At 37.5% G+C, this 14,262-nt stretch overlaps 1 protein-coding gene across 5 annotated transcripts; it reads right to left on the bottom strand.

Moving 5' to 3' along the window:
* Window positions 1-1,051: 1,051 nt before the first annotated feature.
* LOC18447240 (Beta-glucosidase, GBA2 type family protein) lies at window positions 1,052-13,065 on the bottom strand. Of its 5 annotated transcripts, none has more exons than XM_006857341.4 (18): window positions 12,496-13,065; window positions 11,265-11,375; window positions 11,067-11,123; window positions 10,909-10,985; window positions 10,587-10,686; window positions 10,272-10,345; window positions 10,048-10,148; window positions 9,811-9,914; window positions 8,465-8,518; window positions 8,305-8,357; window positions 8,164-8,202; window positions 7,676-7,817; window positions 7,181-7,365; window positions 6,866-6,933; window positions 6,662-6,734; window positions 6,484-6,545; window positions 3,145-4,459; window positions 1,052-1,892 (listed from the first exon to the last, which is right to left on the bottom strand). In XM_006857341.4, exons 1-18 carry the CDS (start codon window positions 12,574-12,576, stop codon window positions 1,634-1,636), a joined length of 2,955 nt encoding a protein of 984 aa, XP_006857403.1. In that variant the 5' UTR covers window positions 12,577-13,065; the 3' UTR covers window positions 1,052-1,633. The 5 variants fall into 5 exon arrangements, with proteins under 5 accessions (XP_006857403.1, XP_088728512.1, XP_088728513.1 ...); XM_088872386.1 differs by having other exon boundaries at window positions 7,676-7,768; window positions 8,129-8,202; window positions 12,496-13,064; XM_088872387.1 differs by having other exon boundaries at window positions 3,145-4,438; window positions 7,676-7,768; window positions 8,129-8,202; window positions 12,496-13,064.
* Between the last annotated feature and the right edge of the window lie 1,197 nt (window positions 13,066-14,262).

Below are 14,262 nucleotides of genomic sequence, written 5' to 3'. Positions count from 1 at the left end.
TATAAAATTTCTCGAATATTTAACACTATAGATTTCACATGCAATAGCTATGACCTCTTTATACCAAAAGTGAATAGTCTTATATCATAATATAGAATCCCATTTATTTATCTTAACAATACTACAAAACATTGGATATCTGAACAATATCCAAGCTTTTGGCAAGCGGCTCTTTTATTTTATTTTTCATTATCGATACCGCCAATAGAAGCTTTCTTCCCATAAGTAGGATTAGATTCCTGAAATCACATTCTTGAACCCCAGGATGTTTGGTGCCACAGCTTCCAATACTATGGTTCTAGTGTTATGCTGTTTTGGAAGAAGTGTTACGCACTTGGGCTATTTTGAAAACTGCAGCTTCCAAAATAGCACAAATACAATGAAGTCACAGCTTCCATGCGACTCCATGGAAGCAGCTTCTGAAGTTGGTGGAAAAGGTGGCTCTCTCTTCAACCAACCAACCACCATATTCTTACGGCTTAGAAAAAATAGATGAAAATACAGGCTAGCATTACCATCTAAGTGGTCATCCAAACCAAACCAACGCAAATTAGATCAGCAACAAAACCTGCTTCCGTTTGGTTTAGGAAAGGAAAAGCATCTGCAAAAGAAAGAAGCCTCCTGGTATTCCTTTTAAGAACTTAGAATAACATTTAGAAACATAACATAGAAATGTGATTTTCTCGAAGAATCACCATTATCTGGAAAACATCTAAGATATTTTTAATATCGCATAAGAAGGATGTCCTTCAGTATGGAGGTTGAAGCCGATTTTGGCCTCTTCGGCCAAAGTGGACGCTAACTGATAACACTTGTCACCCGTAATGGTGCATCGACTGCTTCAATATTTTGATAACACTCATATGACTATATCTTTCTAAACCAGGATGAGTACAGCATGTATTAATCGTTCAAGTGATCATGAATTTTAGAGATGCACCATTCATCTCACAGCAGAAGCTCTCTCTCCAAAGAAAAGAAAAAGGTACCTTTGGAGCCAAAATTCAACAGAATAATCCAATTGATAAGAGTTTTAACGAACTTGATAAGATTTTCTGAACAACAAATTTCAACAATTAACTCAGCCAAAGGATCAAAAACATATCTTTACAACATCCCTTGACAGTTTTAAGTGTTCTGCCCAAAATTATTTGGTATCAGCCCTTATAAAGGAGGAGGACAAATAAAACAGGAGAAAGAAGCCACTTGTAGCTGCTGACCTAAATTGAATTAAGGACTAAGATACACATAAAGTTAAGAAGCCATTATGAAGGGGAATCCCACAAAGGCACATTCTCATACTCAAATGATGGGCTAAACAATTCCGGAACATTTATTCCTTTCAGCATCCAAATTTACTCAGAACCCAAGCATCCTCATTGCTGGGGGTGCTTACTAAATTACGAGCGCATTATTCCCTCCATGGACATGATATTCATGCAGTGGTGAGGGGGGACCGGGGGGGGGGGGGCAGGGGGGTTGCGCCAGAGAGTGAAAGATATCATGGGGAGAGGATTGTGAAAGAATTATACAGAAACAGATTCAACACTTGCATTTGGATAAGGTGCTTTCTTATGCACTCCCTAATGAGAATGAGAGAGAGAGAGAGAGGTGCAAAATTTTCTTACTCAATTCAACACTCGCAATGGAAGATGGTCTTGCCAAACCACCGGCGCCCGGTTGATTTCTTATGCACACGTGAATCGGTAGGAGGTTTGATACTATAAGGAGAGATGAGGATTCGATCCATCAAGTTCAATTTCGGGGCTTCCAATATTGCTCTTGGTGAAGATAGAGCCCACTGCATAGCCCATATGGCAAGGGGACGCATGTAAATGACTGATCGATAGTGACCATCAATTGTCCACGCTTCTGGGGTTTGGAACCAGTAACTAATGACATTGGAAACCAAAATGGAATAGTAAATCAGAAATAAAAAAGTGGATATAATTAGGAATTTAATTACATGGAAACAAAATAATTTTCAGTTAAGACAGTAGCTAATAACATGCAACCCAAAAACGATTAGTAAATTGAATATGTAATTACTAAAAAGGAACAAGAAATGGAAACAAAAGCACACATTAGGTGCAGCAGTAAATTTGATATTAAATTATTCCACTCTAATTAATGAGCTTAACCATGTACTAATCCATAGTCTACATTCAAATATTTCAGTAAATGAACATATTCCCAGTTTTAGAGTGGAATTCAACCAGACTGAACCTGGATACATGGAATCCCAGAAAAAGCAACACAACATATATTTCAGATGAAGGGGAAAGATGTACACCTTGCATGACGTGCATCTTCCCTAAATCAATAGAATTAACAATCATTTGAAACAATAGAAGACACTATTAAGGAACAGCCTAATTGACTAACACTTAAATTTTTTTTAATCAAAGTCCATTTGCAACGCCATTTATAAATTTAGTGGATAGTTCCTCAGAGACTGGTACAAGAACAAAGGCAAATCACGTAACAATGAAATCAATTGCTATTCCAGATCACCAAGTCAAATCCATGTGTGGTTAGTGGCCAGTTCCAGTGATCAGCGTGTGAGTGTGCGAGGGGGCACGCTTGCACGTGCGCTCGAACACGCGTGTGAGTGCGCGTGGGGCAGCTCGCACGTGCGCTCAGACACACGTGTGCGTGTGTGAGTGTGTGAAGGGGCACTCTCGCACGTGCGTGTGTCATGTGTTACGTGTGTGTGTGAGCGTGCGTGGGGCACGCTCGCATGTGCGTGTCATGTGTTATGTGTGTGAGTGTGCGTGGGGCACGCTCGCACGTGTGCTCGGACACACGTGTGCGCGTGTGAGTGTGTGCGGGGGCACGCTTGCACGTGTGCTCGGACATACGTGTGCGTGTGTGAGTGTGTGAGGGGGCACTCTCGCACGTGTGTGATTGTGTGAGGGGGCACTCTCGCACGTGCGTGTGTCATGTGTTACGTGTGTGTGTGAGCGTGCGTGGGGCACGCTCGCATGTGCGTGTCATGTGTTATGTGTGTGAGTGTGCGTGGGGCACGCTCGCACGTGTGCTTGGACACACGTGTGCGCGTGTGAGAGACTGAGAAAGGAATAAAGAAACATCCCAGAAAAAGAAACTAATTCTAGAAAAGAAACTATGGGTTAAGGAACTCACCCGTATCCATCCTCAGACCATCCTGCACGAAATATACCCTCTGCAGTAGTGAAGCCCTGGTGTTCCAATCCAGCATGGATCATAGTTGCTGCAACACTATATGTGACTCCGGTCCATATCTCACGAGACTGCATGCAAGTAACATCAACCTTTCCATCTGGGCTCATCCCATTGACCGCACCCATTCGCCCTCCTTTAACTCTCATCACATTGTAATCATATATTTTTTGGAGAGCGCTTCTAATCTTGGCTTCATCAAAGAGGCAAGGCAAACCCGATCCGAAAGTATACCATTGTCCAGCCAATTGATCAGCCTGTATGGACTTGCCATTGCTACTCGACCCAGTATCATAATTGAAGTATGATCCATTCCACAATTTTGCTTCAAAAGCAGTTTTAGCCCTATGCAGTTGGTTTTTGTACTTCTCAGCATAGGCCCTGCAGCCAAGACGAACCGCCATCGCAGCTGCAGCTTGAAGGGCAGCAAGCCATAGGCATCCACAATATGCACTGACACCATGAACTGTCCAAGTATCATAGGTTTGATCTGGGAACCCATCATTCTCGATTAGGCCATCTCCGTCTCTATCAAACTGCTCCATATATTCCATTGCAGCACATACTGCTGGCCATACATCTCTTGCGAAGGCCATATCACCAGTTGCAGCAAGATCTCTATATACTTGAAGAACAAACTTTGGGTTAAGATCCTTCCATTTACTAGTGTCATGTATATTATATGCATTCATCTCATGCCAAGGGTCATGGGTGCCCAAATCATGAGGAACTGCACCTCTGATTTTGCGGATCCCCCAGTTTCCCTCAGCAAGAAATTTTACTTTTCTTCTATCCTCACTTAAAACAGCCCTTGCGAAGTCTCGTTGTATACTCAACTCAATCTTAGGGAAAAGATCCAAGAGAGCAATTGAGGCATAGAAGTGCACATCATACGTGCACCACATGATGTACTCTATTCCTTCTAAGTATAGAAAACGCCCAACATTATCGTCTGAATTTTGCAAATGAGGATTCTGTGAATTATATCCATGACCATGATTAGTTTTGCCTTCCTGAGTGGATGAACCATGATTGTCCAACGGTCCGCTCACTTTAACTTCTCCACCATCGACTGAACTGTCAATGGGTTTATTTATGTCCATAAAATTGCTCTGGCTGTCACTATGAACTTCAACTGCAGGAGTTGGTTCCCCATTTTCTGTGGCAACTTTCACAGTCACACCCTTGATCTCTGTTCTAGGTTTTTCAGCAGAAGAACAGGTGTTCGACTTATCATCTGAAGGTATATAATCAGTATCTGAGGACATTAAGTAACAATGGTTACAGAACACTTATAAGGACTAATAAGAAATCAAATGCTACTAACATATTCGGAAAAAACAAAAGACCTCTCACAGGATTTTAAGGACATCACATCAAAGAAAGATTAGGTAATGCACACCACCCCATATTGACAATATGCACTAACACATGCTGCTGCTTCTTTTTTTTCACCAAGTAACACATTCTAAAGAGAGAAATACAAATTGCATGCCTGCATTTATCATCCAAGTAAATATGCTCACAAAATACTCAAGAATAAAACAGGAAGTATATAACATATGGTATCCAACTGATTTTACTAGTCAGCCGTTCGTGGAAGGAATAGTCAATTTCTTGAGGTGATGCCATGGGTTCTAGAGGAGGAATTGAGATGAGCTGGATCAAATCAAAAGGGAAAAAAAATAAAAAATCTAAGGTAGCTTAACTGCTTGAAGTTGTAAGATCTTTACTTTGCCCGTATCAAGGATGAATGGTTAAGTTTATATTTTCAAAGGTTCATGTGAAATGGTCGTGAATATCTTTCTATTTATGGTTCTTGTGAATAATTTGATAACCTTTTTTTATATTTTTTACAGAATCATGTAAGCAATCAACATGGATCGCACAAGTATATTGCATGAAATGTGAGTGGATAAGTCAACAATTGCATGTGAGAACATTACAAATTTCTTTCAATTTTTTATTTTTTATAAATGTTCTCCTTTCCAAAATATTTATTTTTATTTTTGAATTCTATTTCACTCAAAAATTCCACTGCCCCTTCCTCAAAGCAATCTAAACTCCAAAATCGTCTCTTTACAAGGCATAATAATCGAAGCAAACCCATGATGAACCTCAAAGACTTTCTTAATGATAGGCATAAAAATGTATGCAAGGACAAAATAAACCACAATTAAATTTTATCCCTAGTTCCCTAGCTACAACTTAGACGTGACTCTTTCAATGTACATCAGAAGGTTAAAGTTTGCAAGAACCATCACTCAATAGAAAGTTACCCTGATACTTCCTAGATAGGCAATTAACAGTCTCCAAATTTAGTAAAAATTATTTGCATGTAAATGAGCAGATGAAGTTTTAGCTGAAGCACCCCAAAGTATCCGCACTAAATATGACTCGTTACCAACAAATAACCTGCCATAACTGATCTACTTTTCAACTCGTTGACACCCAAAGAAGTAGCAATGTTTGGACACCAGAAATCAGAGAACGACAGTAATGTGGGGCAAGTAGAAGTTAAGGCTAAGCCAGCTAGCCAAAACTATTTTTCAAACAAATAATAATAACAATAATCATCATCATCATCATTTTAGCTTCTTCCCAATTAATTGGGATCGGCTACATGAATCATGGTTCTCCATTCTGCTCTATTGAAGGCCATATCCTCCATGAGGCCATAAGTCTCCATATCTTTTCGGACTACTTCCAACCACGTCTTTTTGGGCTTACCCCTTATCCTTTTCAGTCCCTCTACTTGAACTAATTTGCACATCCTAGCAAGTGTTGTACTTGGTCAGCGCCATTCATGGCCAGCCTACCTAAGTCTACTCTCTCTCATTTTATCGCCATTTGGTGCCACGTCTAAATTCTCTGGAATGGATTCATTACGAATTCTATCCCTTCTTGTCTTGCCACTCATCTATCTCAACATCTTCATCTTCGCTACACTCATTCTATGGGTCTATTGTTTCAAACAAATAATAGTACATTCCTTAATAATTCCCAGCTACAAAATCCTGAATAGTGAGCTGGCTAACGTGATCATCAATGATGAACCTCGTATGTAATAATAGCCTACTGTTTTTACAAAAAGCACTAGAAAAAACTCATGATTGCATCTTTCTATCACACACAAAAGGCACATCGTATACAATTTTTAAGAACAAGTTAAAGAAATGGCTCATCATATAAAACAAAAGCCTATTCTAGAAGAAGAAGATTTTGGATTTCATGAATATAAAAAAAAGAAGAAAAGAGAATAGCATATGAAAAGATGTGCACCTATCCAAACTGGCCCACCGGCAACAAGAAAATACAGCTCATTAAATAAAGTGAATTTGTACCTGAGAAAAAAAAAAATCAGATTATTTCAACCTCATGAATGTTCGAACTTCTGAAGATAGTTATTGAACCACTCTATCCTAGTTGACAAAGAAATAAAGTCCAGTGAAATAATTACCATTCTGGAAGTCTTTCATCCCTGAGAATAGGATTTTGCCATTTTTCAATTTCCTCCTCCCACAGATTATAATCTGCAAGCATATCAGCAAGATGGGTAAGTATCAAAGATTCACGTAATCTGATAAACCAGCAAAATCATGACAATCATAAACAAATAACAGCCTCTGAGTCCCCAAAAGAAGCAACAAGCCAATGTACATACTCATCAAAGCATCATGCACCAATTTTACTGCTGATCTCTCAGAAGTGCCATAGAACTTAGTGTACCTCCTGAAATGGAGGCAATTAAACAGACATAAGACATTAATATTTTCAAGGGCATTCCTTCAATTGAAAAGTAAATCTTTAACATGGGCTTAAAATACCATCAACATGTTCATATAGGTCATTTAAACCAATCAAATGAAAAGAAAAATGAATGTTATAAAATAATTAAAACAAGATTATATATTCCCTCAGATTCAAAAAACAAACTGAATCTAAGCAGGCGATGGCAGGCATTAAGAGAATGCATTACCTGCGATATGTACTCCCTTTGAGAAACTTAACAAATGGAGACGTCCATGCTAGCCCAAAAGCCACAGTGCACTTTCCATGAGGTTCCACCCAGGCAGAGGCAGAAACTGCAGCACAAACGGTCTCTCCAGGTAGAGAAGGCATGCTAGGGCCAGAACTGAAATTTCCTTCATCAAAACTTCCTTCCTTAACATAAGAAACATGAATATAAGTGTACAAAAATGGCCAAAGAATGTGAGACTTATGAATGTCTAACAGTATAGAATAACAAAATGCTTATATAAACAAGAAGCCTCCCTTAAGGATGTCTTTTAACAGAAACAATAACTAGCCCATTAAGAACACAACCAAGATAATTTGACATATATAACACATTAGGAGAAGACACAAAATCACTGAGATTTTAAGATGGTTTCCCTCACAAATATGTATAATGGAATTTTAGTAGAATAGAAATATCACATGGAATAGTGATTATGGCCAAGGCTGCAGCTACCTGCATCATGGTTCCCCACGTTTCCTTAGCAGATATGCAACCTCCATCAGAGATCCCAAAGGATGGTAAAACAGTTACATTGACATTCTGGGTCTGACAAGCAGCAATGGCAAAAGTAACAGGAGGATTATCCTTTGCCGTTCTGTGTATATCTGGCATTATTAGCAACAACCACAAGAATACAAAAAATTGATGCGTCCTTAACTAACATCATTTTGTGATGGAAAAATAAAATGATCTTGAAAAATTTTTAAGAACAGAAAGCTATAATAACACCAAGCAACTTCCGACAATCCTAAACACAGTTTCTAATAGCCAGAAAGAGAATTCCAACACCCAAAAATTCATAATTCTACACTTGCAAAACCCTTTGGAATCGGTAAATGTAGAAAGAATTGGGTTGGCAGTTTCCGGCGTCTCAAGACAAGACCTAAGGGAAATCTGCAAACCAACCGTCATATTAGAGCAATCAAGGGTTGACAACTTGCTTGTGATGTAGCAGTACTCCGGACACTCCATCATCGCTTCTACAGAAGAGAAATAGAGGAAACATTCAATAATATTTAACAACAAGCCATAAATTAGTTATATATCACTCATAGAAATCAAATAAGTTATCCAATACTCACGTAAATGGTTCATTGACATGACCCCCTGAGAGATTCGGGATACCAATAGAGTTCTGTGCAATACACAAACCAGAAGGGCAAAATGTAACAATTGCAAGAAAACTGGGCATACATATTTCTTGTTAAATTGCTAAAATGAAGCCATAGGTCTGAATGTTACCGCCCAAGTAAAAAGCAGGCTGACTTTTGCCCTCTCCTTCCCAGTATTAACCAACTACAATAAGAGAAAAACATTCAGTAATTACATCAGAGAACACCAAACATGAGGAAACAATGAAGCATGACAGACACCATACAACCTTTTGCTCTTTTTTTCACATAAGGGTTGATAACTGACATTAACAGCTGAGAGATTGATAACCTCTTAAAGTACAATTTTCCAAATAATAACAATGATGATGATCATGATGATGATTATGGTGGTGATAATATGGCTTGTCTGCTATGCGTTCATAGGAACAAACTGTGGACTACCTCCCTCAGGCGAAAGACCCACTCAGGAGAACTTTTTGATAGACCCACTAACGAGAACTTTTTGATAGACCCACTAACGACCTCAAGACTCACCACATGAGTAATTTCACCACACATACAGAGAGAGAGAGAGAGAGAGAGAGAGAGAGAGAGAGAGAGAGAGAGAGAGAGAGAGAGAGAGAGAGAGAGAGAGAGAGATTTGAGCTGTTGAGCACCTAGAGCTGTTGAGCACCTAGATTTGACCATCCAAAAAATGAACCATCTGTGTGCAATTGTAAGGCATTATTTTTTCAGCCACTTCAAGAGTGTGCATTCCTTTCTCGTTTTGGTCGATCTCTAGGTCGACTAGGTTACATCCCAAAATTTGGGGTAAAAAATATACTCCTAAATATACTCCTATCCAGGGAGAAAATGTCCAATTTGCTGCCGCAGGAAGGCATAATCTCATCCAATAATAATAAATTCCCTTTAATAGTCTTTCATAAAAGAGTGATTTTAAAATCATGCAAGGCATTTCCAAGAAAAACATCAAAGCCTATTGAACACCTTATCGCTCGGCCATCCTTGAAGAAAAGCTAAAATGTTATATCACCAATCAAGATAACAATATCTTGGCAAAAAATTTGTTTACAGAAAGATAAGCAGGCAGTAGACAGAGTAGAAAATACCACTACATAACAGATGGTTGGTAGTATGAGTTTGGCTTAAAGCAACTAAGGGGCACAAGAATACACTTTGCCCACAAAAAAGACCACATTGAAAGCCACACAACCCGTTTCATAAGATGCAAAAACATAAAACTTCCATTGTAGTTAGCGGAGGAGGATTGCATCCATGTGTTTGCTGTAACCAACCAAAACATGGGGGGGTTATTAAAAACACCATAAGGCTAGAATTTCCTCCCATATTGTTTGGTGCAACCACAAAAAATACAGTTCAAGTAGCAATTTCTTCAGAGGATATCTTCCCTTTTAGTATCTACATATTGAGTTCCTACCTAATACTACCTGAGGTATTGAGTAGTTTTCTTACAGTATATACAAAAACAGAAGTAGGAAGACTGCTTTCTTGGTAGTTTCTGGGTATGAATGGTGAGATTTGGCGACAAGAAATTTTCAGCTCTGGATCAGGTTCTCCTGAAAGATAGATAATACAAATAGAATATTTGAATCACAATGCAGATATTACCATTTTCTATTTGAATCACAATGCAGCTATTACCATCATAGTAATAAACATTGTAGCAACTAAGAAGATCAGATAACATACCATCATATATTGTCCATGCTCTGGGAAATAATGCATGATATGTTGAATGTTGACCACTCAAATTCCATCCCCATGATGATATGCCCTGATCACCCAGTTTCCTGCCAAAAAGAAGCAATATATATCTACTTTCAAGTGGTCCCATAACCAACGCTTCTAACAATCCGGTCATTTAAAGTTTAACAACCTACAAAATGAATGGACCAATAAAGAACTGTGCTTACCCAATCCCCTCATGTTCTCCAGGTGATAGGACAGAAGCATACTTCTTATTTCCACCATCTCGAGAAATGAAGATCTGCAATTATGTAAATGTATGAAGACTAAGAAAGAGCAAGTTTTTGGTTCTTTGATAAATTGAAATCTACTAAAGGAAAAGGACAACTTAAAATGTAACCCCAACCTAAAATGGAAACCAGGAAAAGATGTATAAGCACCATGTAATAAGGCACATATTGTAAACTCATTGAACCAACACATTACAAGCCAAAAGATACAAATATTTATAAAAAGAAAAGAGGCAATGTGTAGAAATTTACTGAAAACTGATTCGCCATGACTGGAGATGGTTCATGCAAACCAGGACTTATCTGCCAATGTCTGAATTCCCCCCTAAAGCCTCTAGATATGCTGCCACTTCTGCACTTTACACCAAAGTATTTGTAGTAGCACACTTAAGTTCAAAACTAGAGAAGTGGAATTTTTAGCTTATTAAAAGATGCAATCTCACAACATGCGAACCGAATTAGAGTACTCAATTCTCAGTCTACCCAAGATATAGACACATCAAAACAATGTAACAAACTTCCAAAACCAATAGAAAAGAAAAAAGTTTCATACAAATTATAGAAAACAGCATACCCCATTCCTCCAAGTGGAACCCCTAGAGATGCCGAAGGTTTGCAACTTTCTCGAGTAAATGGATCAATGGGTGCTTTCTGCCATTAATAACACTATCAGTCGGAGCTTAAACTATAATAGCATATGTTAAAGGGATGCAAGATAGGACTGTTACATACTCTTCCATGAGAAGCTTCTTCTCTTACATAGCTCCATAGTCGCACACCAAGTCGAATCTGTACCAATTCTCATTTTGCAAACTGGGTTAGAGGAATATTAGGTAAACATAATGTGTTGATCATAAATTCACGATGGTATGTTGCACAATACATATACAAATATTTACATGTGCATGTTTATCAGTAGAGCACCCATACCATTTTCAAAGCTTCCATAAATGTAACACTAAACTCTTTCAACAAATTTGCATGGCTGTTGAGTCTTCTCCGCCAAGCATATCTAGGTGGAGCAGCATAATCAGATTCTAACTGCAAAATGGTATCGAAGGAGAACAGAGAGCATGAGAACAATTATAATTACTGCAACTGAGGATACTCCCCATTAAACTTTTTAATTTTTAATTGGTAACACACATTACTCATTCAGATAAACGAAATCTAGAACTATTTAATTTGGAGGAACTCACCGAAAAGGTGATCAAAGAACACCATTAAATATAAACCCTTTAAATTAGCAAAAAGATCAAACATATGATGTGACCATAGAAGACAATCCAGTAAACAACAACTTAATTCACATTAAATTAAATAAAAATACAATATATAATTCCAGGAAAAGCAGAATTTGATCTTTCCCCAAAAAAAAAAAAAAAAAAAAAAAAAAAAAAGCTAAACTTCAAGTTTTGGCCAATCAAACTCAAGCACAACCTAGAATTACCATAATTCATGCAGAAAATTTGGCTTGTGGTTTGAGAAAATTGAATTGGCTTGTATTTCGACCATCAAAAGCCTGAGAACTCCCTGAAAGGTCATCCTAACTGTTTTTGTCCTAAAAGCATATCAAAAGATACATTTGAGCTAAAACATCTCCTAAAAAGTAAAAATTTCAACCTTCAAAAGATACAATTTACAAAAAGAAACAAAATCGATCAAAGATACAATGAAGAAGGCCAAACTGAATGTTCCAATCCATAAATAAAAATGCACAGACTTTTAAAAAGCTAAAAGTTCACTGTCCAAAAAATGTGATACATGATACAAATATCAGTGTCCCCGTAAATCCCAGTAAGGGCTTCCAGTCTCATACATCAGCAGCTTTTCACAGAAATTAAATAGAATTTTACACCCACGGGCAATTACATTGGAGACTCTTATTTTATATTTATCCCGAATTTAGATCTTCACATGCCAAAAAGGAAAATGCAAGTGATTCTCTAATTCAGATATCAAAAACTTAAAATACTTCCAGATTATAAACACCAAAATTTAAGAACGAAAGTAGAAAATCCCACTTTTTAAAATTGAAAATTCACAAAATCTTTTCAAGACAAGAGCCAATTTCTCAATAAATAATTGTTCAAAAATCCTAGATTTAATCTAATTCTCTCAAAATAGAAGACATTTACATGGTTAGTAATGGAAAACTCACCAGCTGTAATGTTGGCCGAGGGACATACTCCTCAGCTGGCCATGAGTGCTTTGTACAATGGAAAAGGTGTCCACTAACCATTTTCTACTGATAATTCTAAATTTTGCAATCCCTTTCGAGAAGTACCAGGTCTCCCAATCCTAGAATTTTCGATCAGAATCAAAACTCTGCAATTTTTAACTCCTTTTGAACAAAATCTAGGGTTTCTCCGTGAATATAAATGTTACCGAGTAATTTTCATATCTATTGAGACAGACAAAACCATATGATATCGATCAGAAGAGAAATTCCGATATTTAAACCTTCAATTTATCAGATTTTAGAAGAGCAAAAAGCTTTTTTATTTTGTTTGCCACTCCGTCTCAAGTCGAGGGCATATGATGGAGATCCGAATTGAATTTAGAGAGAGAGAAACACTGTAGTGACTGAAAAGAAAGACAAAGAGCGAGAGTTTAGTGAGGGAAAAATTAGGGTTTGAATTGCGTGGAAGAATTACGAGCTGACGCCCGTTTCATTTACTGAATTTGGTGCTTCCATAAATGACACTTGTAACTATATGGTTCGAGAATTGTTTAGTGGGAGCGCAAAGCAGGATTCATAATTTACAAATGACCCTTTCACTCCCAATCATTTAACAAGATGACATAATTTTATTTTGGATTTAAAATGCCAGAAGATTTCGGGGGGCATGCTGTTCATTTCAGCACTCATTTGACTAATATCAGTCCAAGGGTTGCAATGGACCACCCGGGACCTGAGGGTAGATCCGATCCAGGTCCGGGTACGAGTCAAAAACTTGGACCTTATAGATCGGGTCTGGGTCCAAATCTAGGACCCGAATACTATTTGAGATTGGGTCCGAGTTAAGGTTATATTTTTCGGGTCCTAATATATAAAACATATTTAAATATATAGATATTTTAATTTTTGGGTCAAATCCAGTTCTGGTTAATGGCCCCATACTATATTTTCGGATATGGGTCCGAGGAATTTAGGTTCGCTACCGTTGCCACCCCTAATCGTTTGGAAAATAATTATTGAAAAAAGAAGACTATGTCCAAACCATATGTCTACAACGGAATTAGTGGTCCAGCCATCGGCTAGCACATTGGTATGTGTGCTTTAAAGCAAGAAATGGATTTAGTCGAAAATTGGCCAAAATGAATGTCTAGCCAATTTAGGTTAGTCAAACCAATCAATTTTGAGCGATGAAACCGGCTAAACAAAATTGGTCAAAATTTTGAGATATTTTATAATTTTATATTTTATAATTTTATATTTTTATTTTAAATATTATTCAGCCAGCTCGATCGATTTTCAAAACGGTTTTGATTAAACCAAACATCATACTTATTCGGTAGCATTCCTACTTTGCCAACGTTAAAGGACTACTAAACCTTTTCATTTTAGGAGAAATCCATGTTATTGTAAATCATAAAATGATTCAATTATATAATATATCCCCTCAATGTCCAAGGTGAGGGACAATAAAATCTGTACCACCCTCTTTATAAATCCCTGACCATATCATAAGCACTTTGTCTATGGGCCCTTGTCTTTTGTAAAGTAATGAAAGGTCCAAACTCGGATCCGAACACCGGATTCGGTTAGTCACAAGACATCGACCATGGTTTTTTAAATATAGGACTCTTATTTTTCTTCCTATATTTTTATATTTAAATACTAATGTTTCCATTAAGATAAAATAAAAAAGATTCAATACAAGAAAGATAATTTCATACATTTAATTTTAATTTTGACCACAAT

The sequence above is a fragment of the Amborella trichopoda genome, chromosome 7 (assembly GCF_054954075.1).
Source record: "Amborella trichopoda isolate Santa Cruz 75 chromosome 7, AtrichopodaSantaCruz75HAP2 v2.0, whole genome shotgun sequence".
Lineage (NCBI taxonomy): Eukaryota > Viridiplantae > Streptophyta > Magnoliopsida > Amborellales > Amborellaceae > Amborella > Amborella trichopoda.
Note: the sequence above shows the minus strand (reverse complement) of the source record. Positions and strands in the feature narration are given on the sequence as shown.

Coding starts and splice junctions, on each gene's coding strand:
- LOC18447240 (XM_006857341.4), bottom strand. CDS start 12,576: ATGGTTAGTGGACACCTTTTCCATTGTACAAAGCACTCATGGCCAGCT. Junction 11,376..12,495: donor CTCGGCCAACATTACAGCTG/GTGAGTTTTCCA, acceptor ACCATTTTGCAG/TTAGAATCTGATTATGCTGC. Junction 10,986..11,066: donor AAGAAGCTTCTCATGGAAGA/GTATGTAACAGT, acceptor TATTAATGGCAG/AAAGCACCCATTGATCCATT.